The sequence below is a fragment of the Microtus pennsylvanicus genome, chromosome 8 (assembly GCF_037038515.1).
Source record: "Microtus pennsylvanicus isolate mMicPen1 chromosome 8, mMicPen1.hap1, whole genome shotgun sequence".
NCBI classification, from domain to species: Eukaryota; Metazoa; Chordata; class Mammalia; order Rodentia; family Cricetidae; genus Microtus; species Microtus pennsylvanicus.
Genome location: NC_134586.1, coordinates 80,829,694 through 80,855,925, shown reverse-complemented (window position 1 = coordinate 80,855,925; position 26,232 = coordinate 80,829,694). Strand labels below are relative to the sequence as shown.

Here is a 26,232-nt window from a genome sequence, read left to right as displayed (position 1 = left end):
AAATGGGAGGCTGGGAGGAGGTGGAAATTTGTTTTTTTTTTCTTTTCTTTATCCTCCCTTTATCAATAAAAAAAAATGAATGCTTACAACCTAAAATGGTAGCAGACGTTTTTATACATAGCAACCATAGAAGCTCCCAAGGAGCTCAGAGTATGTAATAATGAACATCACGCTTTAATCACTGCAAAGCATATTGAATTGACACTTTAAGACATATGTATTGAGGTCTTCTGCACACCAAGCATAAATGACAGCGAAAGCAGAAGCAGGTCTCCCTATGTGACTTATATGTGCTAATCCATTTACCGATGAATCCACTATTTCCATGTGGAGTGCCCAGGGAATACCAAGCAGCATCTTGCTGTGAATGGATTCTTTGCACTTCCTAATGCTGGAATTGAGCTGGAGCTGGTGTAAGATAAGGAAAGACAGCAGGCTCTATTCAGCGAGACTCTAAAAAGAAAGAGGAAAACTGAAGAAGAAACAGACCCCAGAAGAAGAACCCCTAACATATTGAGTCCACTCGGAAATCCAATGGAAATCTACACTGGAAAATATGAAGCATAAGATTAAAACAAAAATAGTAGAGACATGCTGATATATGCAGCCAAATTCCTGGTTGAACTGGCACACTTGGAGGGAAGGGTGTGCCAATGTCCTCCACTTACTTGAATTCCTGCAGTCCTTAAAGCAATCATTATGAAATTTCAAGCCACCACAACTGCAAATACAAGGTGAACGTGTAGGAAAACTGAGGTAGAGAGGCAAACAAGTCTCTATCTCGACAGGCTAAGAATGTTTGACTGGAGCATAAAGGAGCCACAGGCCTTACTTGGATGAAGGTTTAGTGCATTTAGAGGGCCTTGGAGAAAGGATTATATACATACATTACATGCATACACAAATGGATATAGGTATAGCTACCAGGAATCTAAAGGTTTTCCTTTATGGCTTAACAGGTAGTAGACAGGGCTGTTTTCACTACTCAGGCATATTGTTTCTGAAGGTGTGGGGAATCAGTCAGTCTGGGGCCAAGCAATTCTTTATGGCTAGGAGCTATTGCCAACAGAATTAAGACCAAAAAAAAAAATCAAAAACAAACAAACAAAAAACAAATCAAAAACAAAAAACACCACCATCAACAAACATGTATATTGATTTATATGTTATGTGTTTGCACTAGCAAAAAGAAAGTACTGCAAAATCACTATACTTGCTCCATCCATTTGCCTGCAAATTTCAAGATGTCATTATTTTGCTCTGCTATGTAGTACTCCATTATGTGAATGTACCACATTTTCCTTATCCATTCTTTGGTTGCTTCCAGGTTCTGGTTATGACAAGAATGCTGCTATGAACATATTTGAGCCCATGTCCTTGGGGGTATGATTGAGCATCCTTTGGATAGATACTCCAAAGGTGTATTTCTGGGTCTTGAGGAAGATTGTTTCCTAATTTTCTGAGAGATCACCATATGTACTCACTCATAAGTGGTTTTAAAACATAAAGCAAAGAAAACCAGCCTGCAGTTCACAATCCCAGAGAACCTAGACAACGATGAGGACTCTAAGACAGACATACAAGGATCTAATCTACATGGGAAATAGAAAAAGACAAGATCTCCTGAGTAAACTGGGAGCATGGGGACCATGGGAGAGGGTTGAAAGGGACGGGAGAGCCAGGGAGGGGAGCAGAAAAAAAATGTATAGCTCAATAAAATCAATAAAAACTAATCACTATACTTAATATTAATGAAATAAACAGAAAAGGGATTTTTTTTTTGAACTTCTTAACAGAGCTGGAGAGGTTTCTCAGTGGTTAAGAGCATTCGCAACACATTTGTGGGCAGGGATTGTTTTTCAGCACCCACATTATAGCTCACAACCGCTTTAACTCTAATCCAAGGGGATCTGGTGCTCTCTGGCTTCTATAGGCACCTTGTATTGCATGCAGTGCACATGCATGCATGCGTGCAAAACACTTATCTACATAAATTAAAATAAAAACAAATCTTTTTTCAAGCACTAAATGGAGGGACATTTACAGGACTTAAACTAAATTTAAACTCATTTAAAGAAAAGAAATTGAGAAGATCGGAATGGAAATCAATGAAGTGAAACAAAAGAGTAAAACATATAATCAATGAAACCAAGAATAACTTTTTTAAAAAATTGATAAATTGTTAAACAATTAGCCAGACTGATCAGGAACAAGAGCTATGTAAATTACCAATGCAAATGGTATAAACCCCTTAATTAAACATATTTGATGACTTAGATGAAAAGGGAAAGTTCATTAAGGTGTACAATCTACCAAACCTCACATGACCAATGGTATATATAGAATAACTGTTCAAATATTTACCTTTTACAGGACACTATGGTTATAAACTGTAGGTCCAAAAGGTTTCACTGGTGAATTCTAGTAAGCATTTAGGGAAGATGTAGCCTTAAATATAGATACACACACACACACACACACACACACACACACACACACACTTCTACAGTACAGTCTGGTCTACGTAGTTAGTTCCAGGATATAGGACTACATAAAATAACCTTGCTTTAAAAAATAAACAAATGAAAAACATTTTGAAATAAAAATCTAATTATGTCATTTACCTCTTTCCTTTCTTTGCATCTCTTCCCCATTGTTTCTCAACGTTATGGTTTCTTTTTCCTTAATTTTTATAGTGTGTGCTCTCTCAGTGTGTGTCTATGTCTGTGAGTGTGTGTTTCTAAGTATATAACCTCTCAGGCAGCCTAAACAATATCTGAGCAAGGACAATCCCAATAGACATACTAACATGGAAGGGAAATATCTCATGAAGCCTCAACCCTAGACAAAGAACCAGAGCCAATTAAGTAACAACCCCCTAATTATTTATCCAATAGTAACTGGTTTGCCTTAAAGTCATATACTACAAATAACATCAACATTCATTCTTGGTAGAAACTCTCAGCAACGAGACATGGTAAAACAGAAATGAAAGGAAACTTTCTTATCATTATAAGGAACACAATCAAAATTATCTGACAAGATTTTACTTGTCAAAGATTACGAAAAACAAAGTTGTCATGCACATTTATTCAACATTAAATTCTTTGTAACAACCTGTCCAATAAGACATGAAAAAGAAAAAAAAAGACAAACAAAACCCACTAGCATACCACATAAAAAGGAAGATTAAAACAGCTTTTACTTGAAGATAACTAAACATGCAAAATCCACAGAACTTATACATATAGAAGCTAGTATTTATGCAATGAAGTTCATGATAGAATATCTCAGTAAAAACAACTTAAGTTCTTCGGTTTTGAAAATAAGGGAAAATAGAAATTGAAATTGCCATTTGTAACCATGTATGAATGTATAAAATATTTTGCCATATATTTGAAAATAAAATTTAATATCTATACTCAAACTCTGCTAAATATTGATTAAAATTTGTTTGAATCTAAAAATAAATGAAGCATTTATGGCTTTAAAGCGTGTCAAAATCATGAACTTACATAAACTTCTGAATTAATGCTATAGAACAGAGATCACGTGATGGCAGCACAGTGTGTATAGTGATAAAAAGCCAAGGTAGGCATGTATGAGTTATATGTATACGGGGCAATGTATATAACAAGAGAAAGTGGGCTGCTTCCAAACTATGGATAGTTATTTGCTTGTGGATTTAAAGCAGGTTTACATTTGCAGAAAGAATATCCTATGTTCATACCCAGGTTTTATGATGTTAATTTCCACACAGCCATAGTTAAATTATCGTGAGCAATCCGTTAACATGAGGCACACTGTTACCTGAATTATATAGTTCACGGTTCATTAACATTTTACTTATAATTTTGTTCTCTCCCTAGTCGTGCTGGGGTATCAATTTTTATCTGTCTGTCAGTTCTGTTTTGTCTTCTTACTTGCAATAGTGTTTCTATCTTTTATTGAAAACTAGGGACACTAGAATGAAGCTTGGGAGGGGAGTAAGCTGCGAGCTTCACAATAACATTAGCTTGGTGAGTTTTAGCAATTGTGTTAACATTTCTGTGCACTGAATGAAGGAACAGAAAGACATTTCAAGGAAAGAATGGTTTTAGGTAAAATTAACAGTTAGTGTTAAGCACATTCATTTGTAAAGCCAGGGGGATAAAATATGGCAGTAAAGTGTCCTTTGTTTTGATGATGTTACTGCAGAAAGATAGATGGCCATGACTGAGAGGGGAAAAAAAAGAGGACCTGTTACTAGTTATTGGGTTTTCTGTATGCACAAATTAAACACAGTGATGACTTCTTTTTTTCATTTTTATTCATTTTTTTTGAGACTAGGTTTCATGTACCCTGATCTCCAATCCCCAATTAGCTAAACCTAACTTTGAACCTCTGCTCCTGTTGTCTCTACCTCTCAACTGCTGGTGTTTTAGGACTTCACCACCATGCCTGATTTTGTGGGGCTTTATACTTGCTAAACAAACATTCTATTAACCTAGCTATACCCCTAGCTCTAATATATGTAGCCTTTGAGGATGATTGTCTTTACATTTTTATAGGATATAATTTGTTGAAACATAGTGTCATATATTTTATAAAAATCGTAAATATGAGAAATTTCCTAGTATAAAAGATTTTATTATTCTAGTATACTTTTTGACATATATGGTATATTTGTCTGTATTTGTGTTTGTCTATTCAGAGGTGCACATGTGTATAGATGTATGTATACATGTGTGAACATCCATGCTGATGTCAGGTGTCTTGATCTATGGCTCTCCATCTTATTTTCTAGGCAGAATCTCTCATTGGAGCCAGAGCTCACAGATTTTGCTAACGCATCTAGCCTGCCAATCCTGGTAACACTGTTTTGCCTCCTAAGTGCTTGGACTAGAGGCAGTTAGTTTTTATGCCTACTCAGCCATGCCTACTAAACTTTTACGTGGAGGTCGGGATGCAACCCCTGGTCCTCATACCGCTTGGCAAGCACTTCTTGTCTTTTGCACCTAATTTGCATGAGACAAAAATTATTTATCAAGAAATGATGTTTTGATATATGTATATTTTGCATACTGTTTAAATCAGACTAAATATATTTACCTGATCAACATGTAGACTTTTTCATAGTTAAAACATGAAAACTCCATTCTTAGAGATTTTAAGAATAGGGAAATCAATACCTATAATTTCTACAACATGATGGATAAAGTTTCAAAGTTAGGGTGCAATCCAATAAATAATGTGACTCTTACCAAAAATCACATTTAATATTCATAGTTTGTTACCTGGGGTTATGAAGATATAGATGGATTTTTAACAAAGGTAACATTTTCCATGCATAAAGCTCTTAGATTCCATTGCTGCATCTTCTGACAGCTGAGGATCTGTTAGGAGTGTAGAGAAGGGAGAGTTTTGCTGGAGACAAGCTGATCTTTTCCAACTCGACAGACTGTAGGAGGGACAGCTTTCTAAACAGTGTAAGGTGTAATGTTACAGCCGGCAAGAAAGTGACCGCTTACACAATAGTTTTTAAATTTCTGAAGAATTTCATATGTTGTCACATATTTAATACACAGAAATACTTAAACATGGGGATGACACTTTCCTTATTGCCTATTCCACTGCCCTGTCTATGTATTCAATAGATGTGTTCTCTTTCAAAACCAAAACCAAATAACAAATAGTAAAGACAGATGCTATACTCATACATAACAAAAAAGTTAAAAATAATTATGTAAGTTCATCTTTAAATTATTTATAGATACCTTTTATAATGTTTAGTTAATACTAGATGGAAGCCAATATTAATTGATATATTTGTTTCTTCACTTTAAGACTGATTTTCCTTATGCCTTGTCAATAACTGTAATCTATTTAGATGTTACATCATTTGACTTTTGGACAAACATTCTGAGGACACCAGGACATTTTTGAGATACTGTTTATGTATTGGAAATCAAATTAAAAGTTTAAAAATGAAACTCAGTCAAATATTCTCTTTCATGGTTTAATGCAGTCTTGATAATGTAACTATAGGAAATAACTATTGAAAACAAGAAGCTAAAATCATCTAAAGAAAAAACCAATACCACCCATAAGTAATATGATTTTATTAAAAGGCCTCCAATGGAAAGCTATGCCATTAATAGCCCAAGGTTATTGAGCAAAGAACATGGTAGAGAGGAACCCTAAAGTTCAGTTTCACATTGTATTAGTCTGCTTTTGCTGCCCTAAGAGAAATTAAAATAATGTGTAGTTTATAAAAAACAGTTATTTTTCATAATTCTAGAAGCTGAGAATTTCAAAATGAAGACACTTATATGGAATAAAGTCATCCTAACTCATCATCTGATAGAAAAAGGATGCAGAGAAAGTAGGAGAATAAGAGAGAGGCCAGAGGCAGCAAACCCATTCTTTTAGAAGGACCCATTTTCAACTTTCAGACATTTCTTAAGATAGTACCCCATGACACTAATGGAACCCATTAGGCCCCACCTCCAATAATACTGCATTTGAGACCAAATTTCTACATGCTTCATACATCTTATGTAAACATTATCTTACCCAATAAGAAAAGAAGACTCAAGGTTCATAACTTTAGAAATAGAAACGGTAGTATATATGAACATCATTTATCGTGAATTGTAGAATTACACAGCCAGCTTCATTTCCATAACTGCTTAATATCCAAAAGTGCTAAAGTGTTGCTGATTACAAATTCTGCTATAAAAATAATTTTTAAAGATGTGCTCTGTTAGCAATTAGAGCATGCTCCAAACATCTTTGATGTACATCTCAAACAGATGGAGTTACAAACCAGCAGGCTGCTACATATGGTCTGGGCAGATTGATGTGAGGGTATGTGGACATGTTCATATACATCACACAGCCTGAGATATTAGTGGAAAGAATATACCACTGAAAAATCCTTGGGCGATACACAGAGGCCCCTCTTATCTTATCAATCCACTTTCCACCCTTTCGATCATGAGCTGATAATTACATTCTGTGGAAACAGAACTAAATGATCCAGTGTTTTAACTGCCAAGATTGGATTTTTTTCTGCCAGATACGAGCTGTCTGTGTTCCCAATACAACCCTATATGTTTATAATTTCTCCTCAGACATCACAAGTTATGCTCCTGACAGTAGCCTTCATCTAGGACAAACAGACTAAATTCAAGACACATCAATTAGTTTTCTCTCTGTTTCAACCAACATTTTCCATTGTTAATCAGTTTCACAGTACAGACTCAAAGAGTCAATGGTGGGTTTCTCCAGAGACACAGTCTTTACCTGGATGGAAGTGTGTTTGGGGTCAACCAGTTCCACATTGATCTTTTTCTTCTATCTTTAATGAGATAACCTCTGTGCTGCCTGGTTGTTGTCAACTTGACATAAATTAGAGTTGCCAAGGAAGAGAATATGACAATTCAGGAATTGCTTTCATCGGATTGAACTGGGACATTTCTGACGGACATTTATTAATTGGTTTGGGAGGGCCCAACACACAGAAGGGGATGCCACTCCCAGGCTCCCGGTGCTGGGTGGTATAAGGAAGTACGTACAGGAAGTCAGGCAGTGCAAGCCAGTAAGTGGTGCTTCTCTGTGGTCTCTGCTTCAGTCCTTGAGTTCCTGCCTTGGTGTCCTATGATGATGGACTGTAATCTGCAAGCTAAATAAATTTTCCGAGTCCCTTTTGGTCATTGTTTTTTTTTTTTAAATCAGCATCAAGGCAAATCAGACGGACCTCTAATACTGGGCCCTGACAATAGAATCTACAAAGGTTTTCCCTGTGGAGAACTCTGTCTGTTCTTAGTCACATAAAATTTTGAACTAGCAAATGAAAAATTTTCTTGGCTACTCTCTGTGATGAAGTGTAGAAAGAATCTTGAGCCAATGTTTAGAATATGAATCTTCTACATTTATTCCCCCCACACGCTTATAGGGGGTGCACGCAATTATTATTTTAAAACTGTATACTATATGAAGTTGGAAATTTTGTAAGAAGAAAAAACATCCATTATTTACAGGCTGTATCTCTCCTGTCTCTCAATGTCTAAAACATCACAAAATAATGTGTTTGTGTGTGTGTGTGTTAATGAGTATCAAAATCTTTTTTCAAAATGCTATCCTAGGATGCCATCTCATCAGCAAGGCATAACACAGCAGGTATAACTGCTGTTCACTATTGGACTGCATGGTTGCTAAATTACAATTTCAACATGATGTTTTTGTTTTCTAATCATTGTTTGGTGATTCCTGTTTTCATCATGTGTAAATATTTCAATTACCATTGCTAATATTTGCAATAGGGTGATTATATGACACAGTAACCTTAAAATAATATATAAATCACCTATACGTTATGTATAGGAAGATAATAAAATAATAATAAAATGGAGACTAAGTGTAGCAGCACATAGATATAATATCAGCATATAATATAAGCAGGAAGATTAGAAGTTAAAAGTCATCTTCTGCTATATAGCAGAATGAGACTCACTTCAGATACATGCATACTATTTCAAAACTGTGTGATTTATAATGTGTTAGTGACTCAGTCTGGTTTGCCAGTAGTACCTCAGTATCATATTTTTTTTTAATTTATTTATTTATTAAGGATTTCTGCCTCTTCCCCGCCACCACCTTCCATTTCCCTCCCCCTTCCCCGATCAAGTCCCCCTCCCTCATCAGCTCAAAGAGAAATCAGGGTTCCCTGACCTGTGGGAAGCCCAAGGACCTCCCACCTCCATCCAGGTCTAGTAAGGTGAACATCCAAACTGCCTAGGCTCCCCCAAAGCCAGTATGTGCAGTGGGATCAAAAACCCACTGCGATTGTTCTTATGCTCTCAGTAGTCCTCATTGACCGCTATGTTCAGCTAGTCCTGTTTTATCCCAGGCTTTTTCAGACCCAGGCCAGCTGGCCTTGGTGAGTCAGAATGGCTAAAATAAAAAACACCAATGATAGCCTTTGCTGGTGAGGTTGTGGAGAAAGGGGTACACTCATCCATTGCTGGTGGGAATGCAAACTTGTGCAACCACTCTGGAAAGCAGTGTGGCGGTTTCTCAGGAAATTCGGGATCAACCTACCCCTGGATCCAGCAATACCACTCTTGGGAATATAACCAAGAGAGGCCTTATCATACAACAAAAGTATATGCTCAACTATGTTCATAGCAGCGTTGTTTGTAATAGCCAGAACCTGGAAACAACCTCAGTATCATATTAAGGAAAGAAATACAGAAGTTTCTTCTTGAAGTCATTTAGCCAAGAGCAAGTCTGGATGTGAATTCTCTATTTCCTCTCCCCCATGTCTTTGTCTCTGTCACATGAGACTAAACTTTGCCTGCTTACCTACTGTCCTATGAATCCGTTTTTTTCTGCGCTTGTGTATGTCTAGCTCAATGTATATCTGTTGTATGAGCTGTGTGTGTCTAGTTCTGTAGGTGCTGCATGGCATGTGTGTGTGTGTGCGTGGTGTCTGTCTGTCTGAATGGTTTGATGGTCTGTGTTTTCTCTAACAAAGTTGTTCACTATATATTTATTGAAGAGCATAGAAAGAATAACTTGAGAAAGAAATGGGACACTTGTACATCTCTGATAAAGATTTCTGTAAAGGACTGCACTCCATTAAGTCTACGGCTCCAAATGACTGAGATAACATCAATGATAAACATTATTGTTTATCAACCAATATCTATAAACAGTTTACAAGGTTGCTTTTGACTTCAGTACATGCATTATCTGGTCAGGGCATGAAGTGTATATAACTTAAGATTGTAGCTGTGTTTTGGCTTGGGTTCTAAAAGTTTATTACATAGGAAATTCAGGCAAGTAAATCTAATTATTACATTGTTCTCTTAAAGACAGAGTAAACAAAGAGTTTTGGTACACAGTGGACTAGTCACTTTCTCACTTAATTCTTAAGTGACTAGGGCTCAGAAAAAGTTCTAGTCTCTTCAAATGCAAGAGATATTTTCAGAATATTTTATCACCACAGAAATCAAAGAACACATAAAGGATGGCATAACAATTCACAGGTCAATGCAAAATGTACTCCATGATTTTATGTGTTTTATTTTGATATTTTCATCTCACTGTGGTTTTTGCTTAATTGTTTTGATTTATATTTTTTATTTGTTTTTTTGAGAGAGAACATAAAGTTGGATGTGTGATGAGGTAAAGCAGACTTGTGAGAAATTGGGAAAGAGGAAAGACCATGATTAAAATACAAGAAAAACATTTAAATAAAAAATAGATTAAAAAAGAAGAAGAAAGAAGGCTGAGCAAGCCACGGGGAGCAAGCCAGCTGGCATGTTTTCCATGACTTCTGCTTTAATCCTGGCTCCCGGTCCTGTCTGACTTTCGTCACGACTGGATTGTGATATAGAAGCATAAGATGAAATAAATCTTTTACCCAATAACATGCAGTAACAAATTTTCTAGCTGAGCATGATTAACATCTAACTTTGCAAATTTATTTTTCTAAAGACTAAAACTGACAGTTTCCTTATAGTCCATACATGAAAAATATAATACATAAACTGAAGTTTTTGTTTGAAAGTTAGAACTGTGTAACTTCTGTGGTTTCAGTCTATGAAGCTCTGGTTTTTTGGACACTTGTATTGATTACAGTGATTTATTTGAGTCTATCTGTGTATACATTAGAGAGCACTCTTCTTATACTAGATAAGCCAAATAAAAATTTTAAATATTACTTTAGCTTAAGAAAAAGAAAACCATTTCATTGTTCTAGTTTGTTAAGAGAGAAAATGTCATCGGATTTGGGGACTCATGATGGCCAAAAGTTTCTACTTGCAACTCCATCTACCTTATCACTCACCATTTCCACATTAGCTACTTTCTAAAAATGTGTATCATGTATTAGGCAGCTATTCTTCTGAATCATGAAGTGATAACTGCACAAGTTTAGCTACCACTGATTGAATATCTACCATGAGAGACAGATGATAGACACTGGTTTATTTCTAATCCTCACAATAATCCCTCTAGATCGATGCTGTTTTACCCTTTTAGCGATGGCCAAATTGAACCAAGAAAATCTTGAACAGCACCACAGAGCTGTTGGAAGCAGAATTCTTGAACTGAATTCCAGGAGCACTTTGTAATTCAAGGATTCTTTTCATACATCATGCATGTAAAAAATGTACATTTCAGTAACTCTGCAAACCATTGCTTCTCTGAGAGGAGAAATCATACAGACCCCACTGACCCTGGCGTCGCTGTGCTCTCTTGCAGCCTGTGAACTTATGAACCAGGGCATCTTGGCCCTAGTCAGCTCCATTGGTTGCACATCAGCCGGATCCCTCCAGTCTTTGGCAGATGCCATGCATATCCCACACCTCTTCATTCAGCGCTCAACAGCTGGGACCCCAAGGAGTGGCTGTGGGCTCACCCGGAGCAACAGGAATGATGACTATACTCTTTCAGTTCGTCCACCTGTCTACTTGAATGAAGTCATCCTGAGGGTAGTCACCGAGTATGCATGGCAGAAATTCATCATCTTCTATGACAGTGAATATGGTAAGTGTCTGTGATCTGAAGTGTTCCAGAAGGTGATGTTTGCATGAGAAGCACCTTCATTAAATCCTAAAAGTATTTAAAGAACTTACTCATCATTTGTGGTTTTCTGATTTCGAATACACCTCACAGTAGCAAACAAACAGAACTATTTTAAATGCTCTTCAGCATTGTACTAGATACCTTTGAGGTAAAATGTAAATATAAATACCAATTGGAGTGCACAACATACACCAGTTGTCCCAGCACTTGCTAGGCTGAAGAAAGGATGGAAAGGTCAAAGCCATCTTGGGCTACGTAGCTAAACCTTGTTTCAAAAATAAGTAAATAAAAAGTAAATAAATTAGTATGTATCACTCAATCTGAAAGTCTCTCTAAGTAGCCTAAATACAGTATAGCTTGAATTTTCAAGTAATAAGAAGTTAAAAGAGTACAATCCTTTAAAAAATTCGTAATTCTGAGGTGATGATGGTGATGAAACCATTGGCAGATCTTAGAGCACTGATAAAACATAACCTCTTTTTATCTACTGACTAAAAGAAATCTGACAAACTTGTTTAGACACTTGTTTTGACCTTACTATTAACTTAATGGTTTATCCACAACATGATTAAAATAGACTATATCCTCTGCATGTTTGATTCGGTATGAAGTTTTACAAAACCTGAAGCTTGTATGAAGCCATATTTCAGTCATCCACTGCAGCACACTGTTTTCCAGAATGCACTGTGACCTACGGAGGAAACGGTTTGGTTTGGAAACTTTCATTGTGATACATAAACTCATTGAGTGAAAGTACTGCTTTCATTTAAATAATTTCCCGAAGCTCTACCTTTTCTATCTGAAGCTAAAGCTCTTTGCATACCATTTTCCCCTTATTTTTATAAGTGGGGAGAGAAGTGACCAGAGCTGGAGATGATCTAAGGAGGATAAATAACCCCTGAGTGAAGAATTCATTTAAAAATGCGTTTCATTTGAAGATTCTAAAATGTTGCTCTCTGGGTCTTGTTTTTCCATTTTTATCAAAGAATGTTTTTCTTGGCAAATAAGTAAATAAGCGTGAAAAACAAACAAACATTTAAAGTAATCCTTTCTTCTCATCATCAAGCTGCATTTTAAGAGAGAGCTGTGACAGACAAGTAGGCTGGAGAGCAAAAGCCCCAGAGCAGAGAAGCAGCAGGTTGGCAAAAATCTGGCAGGCAATAAGGGACAGCCCCCTGGGGCTGGTCAGGAAGGGGGATATTTGGCCCTAAATAATCAAAGTAGCCTGGCTTTTTGGCTGCCAGAATAATCCCCTTGAACTCAATGAGCAAACTGCAGGCAAAGTCTGTGAGCTCTCCAGAAAGACGCTTTTTGTTGCCAAGATGGAAACAAGTATTTCTGTTGCTTAACTCACGTTACTCAGGGGTCACAGAGTAAGAACTAAGACACTGACATGAATAAAAGAAACAAAAACAATATTGAAAAGTTTTGGCTTCCCCAAGCCTGAAACGCTGGCGGGATGGTATCTAAGCAAAGTGACGGGGACTGTCTCTAGAGTCCATACGCTCCCTGCCTTCATCTGCTTTTGCTTCTTATACTTTTTCCTTTTCATCTTTAAATGGAATTCACAGCCTCAGATCAAGTATACACTGAAATAATAAATATTTAAAATCCAGATTTTTAATGGGAGAAAACCTAAGTTCAATAAAATAAGCAGCAGAAAAGTGATTTCTGATGAAGACACTTTCTCAGCATTAAAATGGGAAGCTTGCTTTTTGATTATAAAAATATGTAGGATAGAAAGTCATTTATTATCATTTATTTCCAAATCCTGTGAGACTTACAGATGGACTCTTATAAGAGAAGACATTTTCATTTCCGATGAGCTGAATGCTGTCTTGAAAGTACCCATTTAGCATGCAGGCAGTCTGGTACTCATACTCGAGGTCCTTCATTCTTCTCTAAATGCCTGGGAGTGAATAAGGAGCTGTAACCACACAAGTGATGATTGGGTTCCTGTTTAAACACAGGGTTTGCTTTTGGGAAAAAAAAAATTCTGTCTCTTCTGTTGATAAACTTCCTTTACATGACTTCCTTGCAGTCATTAAAAATGGCCTTGCTTTTATCATTATTTCCAATAATACCATCATTTAATATAAGAAAATTGTCTTTTGATGCTTACAATAAATCCTGTTAGTGAAAAAGTAGGCTGAGATCCAAGACAAACAGCAAGCTCCCAGAGGTTTTGTACCTGAAAGAGGGCTAATATGCTCACTTCCAGTTATCAGGCACATCATTTTAAGTGGATTAAACTTGACTTTTTATTCTTATTATCAGGAATTGCTCTTATTAATGAATGAATTAAGTATCACTAGTGAGTAGAATCAGGCAGAGTGCTGGATCACAAGGTGATTAGAAGATTAGTTTGCTTAGAAGTGCATATGTGTGTATATATGTATTATTCTAATATCTATGCATTATATAGAAATATGTGTATATATATACATATATGTAGTAGGTGACTTCTTGTTTGTTTCTGGTTGCTCGGCCCCAAAATAATCACACAAAAACCATATTATTTGTAATACTGTTTGGCCAATAGCTTAAGCATAAATCTGGCTAAATCGCATCTTAAATTAACCTATGTCCATTAATATGTGTATCACTACAAAGCTGTAACTTATTGGGTAAAGTCCCAGAGTCCGTCTCCAGCAGGGCTACATGGTTTATCCCTGACTCTGCCTTCTTTCTCCCAGCATTTATTTTAGTTTTCCCTGCCTAGCTCTGTTCTGCCTTGCTCTGCTAAAGGCTCAGAGCTGTTGCAGGGAGGCTGCTTGTTCGTCCTGGCCACCCATAACTGAAATAATCACACAGAAACTAAATTAATTAATATACTATTTGGCCATTAGCTTTAACTTTTTATTAGCTAACTATTACATCTTAATTTAACCCATTTCCATTAATCTGTGTATCACCACGAGGTTGTGGGCTACCAGCAAAATTTTACCACGTCTTTCTCCAGTGGTGGATCCATGGCATTTCCCTGACTCTGACTTCTCCCAGCATTTCATTTAGTTTTTCCCTCCTACCTAAATTCTGCCCTATCAACAGGCCAAGTCAGTTTCTTTATGCATTAATGGTATTCACAGCACAGGGAGGGGACTCCCACATCACAAAACAGTGTCTTTATTAACCAATGGTATTCACAGTATACAGAGGGGAATCACACGTCACATATATTTTTTATATAGAAAAGGGGGAGGAAGAGAGAGAATGTGTGTGTGTTTTAGGCTTCTACATCTAGTTGATTAGTGAAGTCCTTTTGTTCAGAAGTAGTTAATCATGAGTAAAGGTAGTCTACCAAAAAAATCACATCATTGCTTCTAAAAAGTGGATCAAAAAAGCATTTGACAAGTATTTAAACTTCATTTGAGGGGATTAATTAAAGACTTTTTTCCCAGAAGCCTTGAAAGGGGGTTGTGTTGCTAAGCTTTCAGTAAGTTGTCATGTGTGAAATAGCCAGCTCTTACTTCTTAGTGCATTACAAAATATGAGTTTGCAGAATGTATGTTTACCTTTAAATAGTAAAAGCCTTACAATCAATAAAAGAGGAAAGTTGCTTATATGTCTTTGGAAAAGGGAAGCAGTGGGCTAAGCTACCAATTAGTGAATGTTGGAGATATAGATGTAATGAAGATTTTAATTTTGGCAGCGGTGGTTAACCAGGATTTCTGGGTAGACTTTGGTTTTGATTACTAAGATTAGGGAAGCATTGGGAACAGCATCTGTGGGAAACAGCCACTTCAATAAAAAAATATGATCAAGTCTTAGAATAGCTGAAATATTAAAAACAGCTCATTTTTACTTGCCAGGAACTAGATTAAGTATTTTATATTGCATCATTTAACGTTCTCAGGAGCCAAGAATGAAAGAACAAAGACTGTTAGAGAAACTTTGCAATACACAGCCAGTTTGCTAAATCCTTCAAATGTATGCATTGTCTAATAATAAAATAAACTTATTAATATTACTAGTACTTTTACAAAAGAGAAAACATGAAGTGTAGGAGGAGGGCCACTTGTTGTTTCTCAGCTAGCTTAGATCCAAAATAATCACACAGAAACTGCTTTAATTAAATCACTGCTTTGCCCATTAGCTCTAGCCTCTTATTGGCTAACTCTTACAGATTAATTTAACCCATTTCTATTAATCTTTGTATGGACACGTGACTGTGGCTTACCAGATAAAGTTCCAGTATCTGTCTCTGGCAGGAATACATGGCGTCTCTCTAATTCTGCCTTTCTTTCTCCCAGCATACAGCCTAGCTTTCCCCACCTAGTTCTGTGCTTCCCTGCCATAGGCTCAAAGCAGTTCTTTATTCATTAATCAAAAAAAAAAGCAACACACAGACAGAAGGACCTCCCACACCAATAAAGTAATGCAATGTCAAATAACTTCAAAATAAGTTAAGAAGGACAGATGCAATCATCAATGATCTCTTCATTATTCTTGCTCCAGACCACTAGTGTATTTCACACTATACAACTATAATAGTATTAATTTCTAACAAATTTCCAAAAAGAACAAGTTCACTAATTGACTATATATAATTATTGTGTCTCATTAAGAGACACAACGCCTTTAAGCCTGAAGAATTCATAGGTATTAAAATAATATAAATGGAAATTATACTAAATTTTAATTAGGAAAATTTAAAGATTATTGTAAACAGGGAAAGCAGAACAGCAATAATTGGGCTAAAATGACCTAGTTGATCATTATTTAGAATAACTGATTAAACACAATAACATTCTCACAGACAAGACAGAATCTGAAATCTCAAGAAAGAGCAAGCAACTTGAGTCTTGTGTTAATGTAATGACATCAAGTAAACCAAAGTCTGTGAACAAAAACAACTCAAGACATATGCTGTGGGCTTGCATACAGTGAGGAACTTTATATCATCCTACCTAGTGAGCACTTCTGCTTTCAAAGTGTGCAGTGCCACAGAGCTTCTTAGAGAATGGCTGTCACTAGATCCCTCTTTTTACACCATTGGCCACTAGTAATTTTACCATGGGCTTGAACTTCCTCTAATTATTCTTAATGACAGAAGTTGAGATTAAATCCATTTTATTTTTCTCCCATTTTTGATCAGACTATAGTCAACTCTTTAATGAGCAGAATGAAACCAATAACAATTGGACCATCTTTTAAAAGATGGATGGCGTTTCCCTTAAACTTCTGCATGTGTCTTTTTACTGAACCAAGAGAATTAATCTGGGTTTAATAGATTTATTTGTGATCACAAAGACTCCACTGCCCAAAAAGACAATGTCTGTTTTCTATAATGACCCTTACCAGTGGGTTGAAGTTAAATAGAATGACCTCCAAAGCTGAAGTGCTGCCATTAATCATGTCAATTAGATTAGAGGAATGCTTCCAATTGGACTTCTTCAATTGTGGAGAAAATTGAGCCCAAAATTGGTAGAGATTTTTCCATGAAGTTCTCCTAAATGCATAAGGGTAGTTTTACTTTAGAGACATTTCATTAAAGTATATAGTTTTTGACTGCTGCTTACTTCAGCTCTTGAAAGTTTCTTTAAACCATATTCAATTGCATTTCCAGTGTCTTCAAGAAAGTGGTGATCTGGAAGTTCATGTACTATTTCTAAAGCATATGGGATCAACCCAGATGGGAGACAAATTTTGAAACCGGCAATCATGTCTCCTTATCAGCTTAGAATACTTCAGATTCTCTATTTATATAAATAAACTCTGCTCTTAATTAAAGGAAGTTTATTGCATTTAGTTGAGACAACTTTTGCCCTGATTATCCACTTCAGGGCCAGAAGGCTATTGTAGGGCCTAATACATCTTTTAATAAAAAACATTGTTTGGAACATAATCATGTTAATTTCCAAGTATGTTACTTTTGACTTCTTTCAGGTTACAGTAGCATGGTTGAACAGTTTTATCAGAAATAGTAAAATTCACAAGCCTAGATATGTAGTAATTTGTGCGCTGGGATACTACTCTTCTGGTCTTCTTACATCCCACATGCATGATGAGAACTGTGGTAGAGGAATTTTAAGATGTTTCAACAAGCAGTCTACATAGGCAAGGATGCATTCCCTGCTGTTTTCAATGGACTCGTTGGTCTGACTACAGGAATAATGATGGTAAAGTGTGGTGGAGCCCTCTGGTAGGGAATGGAGGTTCCAGCAGTCAGCTAAATCTAAGCATGTACCCAGTTTAGGGAATCTGTACCAGAGCATTTTCTCCTGAAAAAAAAAATACCCAAAAGTCATTTTTTAAAGAATAAGAATGTCCATGCATTCTCCGACTCTAGAAGCTGAAGTTACCTTGTCAGGTGTTAGAAGTCCAGAAACTTGAAGTACCCCATGCTAATAGCAACAGCCTTTTGGCATTTATCTCCAAGAAGAACTGCAGGATATTTCTAGAAAAATTTAAAAGTGATTGTATTGCTCAGGCTGGTCTGCCAGGTTCATTAGAAAAGAACATTACCGGCTGTATACTAACAAAGTCCTCACGACCTCTATGAACACAGATAGAAACTCTGGGAGGCTAAGGGACATTTAAACTGAAATTGTCAGATTTCCATCACTCCAGGGCCCCTGAAGGCTCGAGTTGAGAAAGTAAGATCATATGCAAGCAAGATGATGATGGGATCTCACGCCACTTTCATGTTGATGTTAGCCAGAATGAGGCCAAAGTGACACAGTTCTTCTTGTGGAATGTCTGTCTTAAGTATACAATCTGTCTTGGTGTGAGCACCATAAAGAGCTGAAAGAAGTCATAATCTTTAGCCAATGTGTGAGGAAATTATTTTAATACCTAATATTTCCAGAATGTTAGGTTGGTACTAAAAGATCTATGAATTGTTGTACTATTAGACAATTATTCAGTGTTTTGAACACACCTTTGTCAGACTTCAAATTGTTCAATAAGCTAAAAACAGGACACAGATTATTAATTTTAAAAGTTGTGATGGCACATGCCTTTAATCCCAGCAGAAGCAGAGGTATGAATGCTCCTGCATTTTGTTGTCAAAGTGTTGTAGTATTACAGTCAGAGCTATTATCAGTTTGTTATATTGGAATATCTAAAAAATATATATTATTTATTGTAATGTCTGTATCAATGAATGGTTAGCTTATAAACAACAAAATGCAAATATCTTTTGAAACGACAAATACTAAGAATGGGTTCCCGTCACTGAGAAGGGCAAGTGGACACAGGCTTGCATCCCTAACCAAAAAGCTATTTATGATTGGTCCCCTCTTGTAAAGAAAAAATCTTTTTCTTCAATGGAGTTTCACTAGGTATATTAGCCATACTGCAGAGTAGGTCCCATGCTCAGGAGCAGATGGTAAACCCAAGATGAAATCAATGGTATTTTTGTAGAATTTAAAATTTCATATATTTTTGTGTATTAGCCTTTGGACAATATATTTGGGTTCAAATTTTGCTTATTTGTTCAAGTAGGGATTTTGGGACTCTGAGTTTCTTTTTTATGTTGTTTATTTTTTTAAAGAAAGAGTGACAGAAAGGCTGTGGAGCTGGGTAACTTTGGAGGTAGGGAGAGTCTGGGAGGCCTTGAGAGAGGAGAAAAGCATGATCAGAAAATACTGTATGAAAACTGTTTTCAATTATAAAAGGCAAAAACTCACATACAATAATAAGTAGTGGAAATATGTTTTTTCTTACAAAATTGGTTAAAATAAATTCATTTATATGAGTAAAAATCTGTCAACTGCACACTAATTTGTAAACAGCACTTTCTATGGACAGTTACTTGTGACAGTTTCCAATAAGAAAGTAGGATAAAATGCTTTAAAAAGTGTGGAAGCAAGACTGCTTAGTCTACTGTCATCTGCAGATTAAATAAAAGAAATTTTTATTATTTAAATGCATCTGAAGAACCCAGTCCTTTTTTTTCCACTTTATTATTTTTATTCCTTAATGGTTATTATAAAGAACTTAAAAATAAAAAAAAAAGGCACAGGAAAATTTTCAATTAACTTTCAAACAGAGTAGCCACTCTAAAACTGTGGAGCTTCACAGCGGTTTTAGTGTTTTCACTATCTGATGTTATTTGGTGCACTTTCTACCACCAAAACCTGAAAATTTTATGAGAATTGAAACAAAAACAATTAACAATTTACTTTATATCCTTTCTGTGATTCAAGTGTCCATTACTTACTGAGTCCTTCTTCTTCAGCTAATACTTACCTTTCTTGCTCTTTTCTACATGCTATACTCTGCCACTATGCACTTCCACTTATCTGAGTCAATGTATCTATCTCTCTCTAAATAGTAATTATATCTGTATAAGTACTGTTTGAAGCTTTTTATTAGATATTTTAAGATCTATTTATTTTGTATGTATATGAGTGATCACCTGAATGCATGTGTGTGTGTGTGTGTGTGTGTGTGTGTGTTTGTGTGTGTGCCCGTGTTTGGTACCAACACTGATTTTATCCCTAGAACAGAGCTACACATGGTTGTCAGCCACTATGTGTGTACTAGAAACTAAACCTAGGTTCTCTCTACAAGTGTTCTTAACTGCTGATTAACTCTTTCCTCCAATGTGTGTCTGCAGACACACACACACACACACAAACACACGTGGCTAGAATCCACAATTGAGGACTAACATGTATTTTTTTTTCCTTTCTGAGTCTGTGTTACCTCCCTCAAAAGTACTCATCTTTTTTTTCCTGAACATTTTGTGAGTTTATTTTTTCCCAGAGCTAGAGTATTCTATTTATATATGTGTACTACATTTTCACTATCCATTTATCTTTTGGTGGACTAGGTTGGTTCCATTTATATAAATCTTTACCATAACTGCTTAACCACTCTGAAAATTGGCTACAAATCTCCATGAAGTATCAACAAAGTGAAGTACTATGGAAGTGACCAAAACAAATAACATGAACAGAAACATATATTATCTGATAGTATGTACAGAACAACTTCCACTCAGGAGATCACAAAGCACACTACTCAGCATGATAAAAACATTCATATAATAATGCAAATTAAAGTTCAGCCCAGAGTTAGGTGACTGGGGTTTGTAAGCAATGTCTTTCATTTTGAAATGAAGATAAGGGAACCGTCTTCATTAATCCATCTCTGAGTCATGATCTTTATTCCATGTAGAGTTAGTGTAGACTCAGTCAGGTCCCTTAGAGTAGACACTTTCCTCTTAATTGATTGCAAATGTTTATAATCGCCCCAAGGATGCATTCTAATGTCTGATAACTATAATAATCTTGACATTCTCTCCCGATAGCCTGAAAGCTGATTATTCGTCACTGGCTATTTTCCAACCTGCAGTTCTCTCATTTTCTCCAGCCTGCATCAATAAGCATGTAATTAGTCCAACCAATTTATTGAACCATTTCCTTTGCATTAATATAGATTATGTCAAATGGGCAAAAAGAGTAGATTCTTTTATTCAGGATTTATTTATCAGTGATTTGTGCTTTAAAAATATTTCTCAGCTTTACTGTAAAGAAGGTTTCCATAGTAAAAATGCCCAAATGACAAGCTCCTGTCAAATGTAAACTCTTTATGTTAGATTATAATTGCCAGGCTCTGATATGTCAAAGCTGAGCATAGCATGTTATTATCTTTACTTTTTAAATTTATATAAAACTGAATAGTCTAAAAATGTCAAAAAAAACTGCTACATGACTCCAGTGAATTTTTCAAGTTGATAGATCTTTTAAAACAAAACTTTTAAAATTACTTGATGATTAAAAGCCTTGATTTTTTTCCCTCAGGAAGGAGACACAGAGAATATACTTTGCTATCCAAATATTGAGAAAAATCTGTTCTGACTTATGTTATAAGTCACATAGTCTCACATAGTCAGCATTAAGCTGTGTTCCAATTTGTAAAATGAGAAAGTGGGAGAAGAAAGTCACAAGGTCCTACATTTTAATTTTAAAGCTTAGCATGCTGTCATAATTTTAGATACAACATGCTTAGCCAGTGCCATGCTGAAGTATTCCTGCTCAAATTGAGGTCTTCAATGCATTAAGTGATCAGAATGATTAAATGTCTTCACCTACTCAAAGGAGTAGAAGATGAACAGAGGAAAAATTAAGCATGAAAACATTACAAAATTTGTCCTTTATTATTAAATATTTTAAAGTGATGTTTCAATAGAATGATGAGACTATAAATTGCTATTTTGAAATGTTTCACAGAAATCTACCATACTTAGATTGATAATTGACTGTGAGAAAGAACAATGCTACAATAGTTCTCAATCAGTACTGGGTTGAGTGTTCTCATCAGCTGGTACAGAGCACATTTCCCAATAGGACGGGAGCTGTTTTGTCTTGCTACTTTCTTCCAAGTTCCTTTCACTGTGATGGGCACAAAGTAAGTCGAGATGATAAAGAAAGTGATCTCCTTTGATAAGGATGACTGGTACAGGTTCCACCAAAGTGAATCATGCATCTAATTTAAGTACAGTATCATATTGTCTCATATTTCTACCTATTTCTTAGGGTTCCTTTGTAAACATAAAGCAAAATTAAATTCTGGTACTAGGATTAGTCTATTTTCATATAGATAGCTTTTGCTAGGAAGATTAAAATTAATCCTACTTTATAGATAATAATGTCCTTGTTTTATAAGATTTGATAAAATGAATTATTAGGCACCAATTGTCCATTATGTCATAGAGGATTACAAGGGAAGATAACCTAAGTAGGTAAAATAATTTGGGTGCCAGAGGAAGTGATAGTGCATATAATATTAAGTTCTGAAGATGATATTGCTTATTTATCTGTATGTTTATTTATTTACTTATTTTATTTAGACTTTTTGAGGCAAAGTCTCTCTATAGAATGTGTGGTGGTCAATTTCTGACTCTCTTGCTCAGGCTAGCATTAAATTTCAGAAACTCTTCCTCAGCCTCCCATGTCCTGGGATGGCAGGAATGTGCCATGATACCTAGCTTTATAAAAAATTTTTGATTAAAAGACAAATAAAAGCTAGATGATTAATAAATAGAGATTAGATAAATAGAGAGATAGATAGATACAGAGATAGAGATAGATAGATAGATAGATAGATAGATAGATAGATAGATAGATAGATAGATAGATGATAGACAGACAGGTAGATGATAGATCACTATCATTCCCATTAAGGACTTTTTCTATTTTCTAAACTTCCATAGCAAATATAAATGTAAAGGCAGAAGTTTTGACTGAGGTTACTAAAGTTTTTGTAACAGAAATGTATATCACATGGGAATCTGAAGCCTAAACAACTCCCTTCGTATTTTAAGTATTCTCATTTTTCATCAGAATATCTAGTGCTCAGTGAAATAAAATATAATTGTGGAGGTTTGCATATATAGGCTCACACTTGACTGAAGCTTTCACGGCTCTCTTACATTGCCTTCAACAGGTCCTAAATGATTAAAATATGATTTTGATTTCTGTATGTTCTATCTGTGAATTGGAAACACCTCAAGGACAGGAACCAACCATGCCTTCCTCTTCATCACCAAATTACCTGGGCTCTAGTGTGTGTGTGTGTGTGTGTGTGTGTGTGTGTGTGTTTGCATAAGTACATGAAATGAGTCACACACTAGGTATTAAAAGTTAGAACTCCCTCCCTGCATTTGTTCCTTCATTTCTGCTTCCTCCACTTTTTATTTGTAATTGACTGGAAAAATTCCATTACTTATAGGGAAGAGGCTGGCTTTTTGTTTCCCTTGTCTAACCAGATTCTCTGACTCTTGCAACCATAAAATTACATTACAATTCAGTATACAAAAGAAGCTATTTGTTTACATTGTGGCTTTACTCGATTTCACTTGTTTTGTAAAAACTAAGGATTCAGGCTGGTACGATAGGATCATCAGGGTAAGAATGTAAAACTCTAGACACATGTGAAATCAAAGGATGAAACAAGAGTTATTTTATAAGTTAAAAATAACAGCATCTTGCTCTTTGAAGAGAGATGAAATCTGAAAAAAAATGAACAGAGGAGACATCAATTATGAACGTGATTCCAAGTGAACAGAGCTTACTGTAGAAGCAACTTACTGACCCAAGGCTGGTTTTCTGACATCAAATGCAGTTTGTTTCCCGTACACAAAGAAACTGTTCCCAAAAAGAAAAATGGTAAGTGTGACTAGAAGTGGTGCAGAAGATCATTTTCCATCTGAAAATTAAGACAATAACTTTGGACTCCATAGATGTGAAGGAAGTGGCAGTATGAAATCAACACTCAAGAGCAATGGTGACACTAAGCTGGGACTCACCCATGCTTTCCCTCCTAAGGACAGCAGGGAGATCAGGCAAAGCACTGACAGGCACAATGTGATGCAGAATGACTGGGCTACTTAGTTTACTAAGACAGGATCCGTAGTCTTCAGGATTGTCTCAGGTCTGTGACACAAACCCAAAAACTATGTCCCAGTCTTCTGGACCATCATGGACTCTGTCAGAATGTCAGAGATCACAGGAGTAGATCAAGGTTATAAAGTCACAGAAGCATTTCTGGGTGATTCTGAAATTAAATTTGCAATATGAGGGGCCTGCTTGTTGGGGGTTTCTGTCCCACCCAGTACGCCATAGCCAGCAAACCCCAAAGAAAATCTCTATAAGAGATCTCTATAAGTTATAAAGCTGATTGGCCCATTAGATCAGGTGACTTATTAGCTCTTGTAGCTTATATTAACCCATTATTCTGATCTAGTTTTGCTTGGTACCTTTTCTCAGCTGGCAGGTCACATCCTGCTTCCTCTGTCAGTCTGCACTGGACTGGGAGGAATCAACTTCCTTCTTCCCAGCATTCTCCTGTTCTCATTGCATCATTTCTACTTCCTGTCTGGTTTTCCCACCTTTACTTCCTGCCTGGCCAATCAGCATTTATTTCAAATATGATTGACAGAATACAGACAATTCTCCTGCACCAAAATTCAGTGGATATTAATTAGAAACATGCCTATTTAAAAAGTTAAGCATGATTTCATATTGATTTCTGTTGCTGGCACTAGAGATTATAATTAATTTGGAGGGTCAACACAAGTTATGTAGAGTTCAATGGGTCAGAAGTCTGTCATCAGATCTGAGCATGATAAATACAAGCTATGAGCAAGCATGCACTCTTCTCCTAGTTATTAGGGAGAATCCACTTCTCTTCCTTCTGCAGCTTCCAGAGACCCCCACCTTCCTTAACTTCTTCCTCAGATAAGCCACATCTACCCTCTCTAAACCCTTTGCTGTCTCCTTTTCTTTGCTTCTCCCTTCCAACTTTAGATCCTCCTGATGATACTGGACTCACCTAAGTTATGGAGTTTATCTTTCTATGTTGATCTCACTGAATTCCTTACCTCAACCCCACCTTCAGGCTTGATCTCTCTATGGAATATGATTTGTTTATATCCAGATATTACAGGGTTTGGGATGTGAGCACTCAGGAGACGAGATCACTCTTCTGAGCACACAGCCCTCTGTGGTGTTCAGGGGAGACTACATTTGCCTATAATCTTACATGTAATAACTCAGTTGATGAGCAGGCTAACACTAGCTTTTATGTATTTATCTGGTAAGTAGGACTAGCCACAGCTGGGAAACATGCTGTTATCAAGAAATAGTCACAACTGACAGGTGCAATCAGTCTGGCAGCTCCTTGAGGTCACCAACCATTTTCTTTTATTTCTGTAGCTTTTGGAACTTCAGAATGAAGATATTCCAACTGAAAAACTGAGATGGTTGATTATGTTCATGTTTAATTAACAAACCCGAAGGCCTAGTTTTTATTTTAATGAATCTTTCATACACAGCTGCTAATAGCATGATTTGGATCTGTCTCTTCTCATACATACCAGTTGCTGCTTGTAATCAGCTGTATCATCCACAGATGTGGAAAGAACTTATTGCTTGATTCCTCTATAACAGAAATTTACATTGGGTTACAAAATTCTGGCCTTGAATTCACAGAGATACAACTACCTCTGCCTCCTAGGTGCTGGGATTAAAGATGTGTGCCAATACCACCTAGTCAGTGAATAACATTTTTTAAAGAAACATTTTTTTTTAAGTGAAGGAGTAGTTGCACCAACATTTTACTTTTAAAACCAGAACTCATTGTGTAAACAATCTGGAGGATCTCAGATCCTTTCCAATGTTCTTTTTGCTTTTACGTTTTATTTACATGAAATTTTAACTAATTCAAATAAAGTAGAATAAAATCTGACAATTAAAAATTAGAATTATGTTCTGGATTCTGAGATGGACCCAGGCTTTTTTTTTAATTCTCTTAAGTGATTGTGATTGACCCCAAAGTGTTAAAAACACTGCTTTGCATGTTCACAATCCTGATATTATTTATAGACCACTTGGTGCTCTGCTCCATTAGATTTAACCCTGTTCAGACCACCTGTTAGCATTATACTGTCAGATACTTTCGGACTTGGCTGTTTAGCCTTCATTATTCACACGCCTTTGTATCTGGCTCTGCTGTGTCCACTGAGCCTTCTATTCTTTTATGCTACTAGCTCAGATTTATAACATAGAGACAGAATTCTCATGGAGATGAACATATCACTACTTTTGTAAAATTGAAATTATTGATAAAAGCACAGTTTTTAAAAACTAACATGTAACTTTGCAAATAAAAAAATTTATTATGCATAAATACCACTTTCTA

The 26,232-nt window shown here is 36.1% G+C and overlaps 1 protein-coding gene across 5 annotated transcripts in view; it reads left to right on the top strand.

The window, feature by feature from the left end:
- Grid2 (glutamate ionotropic receptor delta type subunit 2) overlaps positions 1 to 26,232 on the top strand; it is a 1,369,063-nt gene that overhangs the window by 637,616 nt on the left and 705,215 nt on the right. For 4 of the 5 annotated variants that reach the window (XM_075983936.1, XM_075983939.1, XM_075983934.1 and 1 more), the window contains exon 3: positions 11,254 to 11,538. The exons of the other annotated variant lie outside the window; for it this stretch is intronic. In XM_075983936.1, the coding sequence (XP_075840051.1) occupies positions 11,254 to 11,538 (285 nt within the window). The remainder of the gene's footprint in view (positions 1 to 11,253; positions 11,539 to 26,232) is intronic. 5 annotated transcript variants of the gene reach the window in all.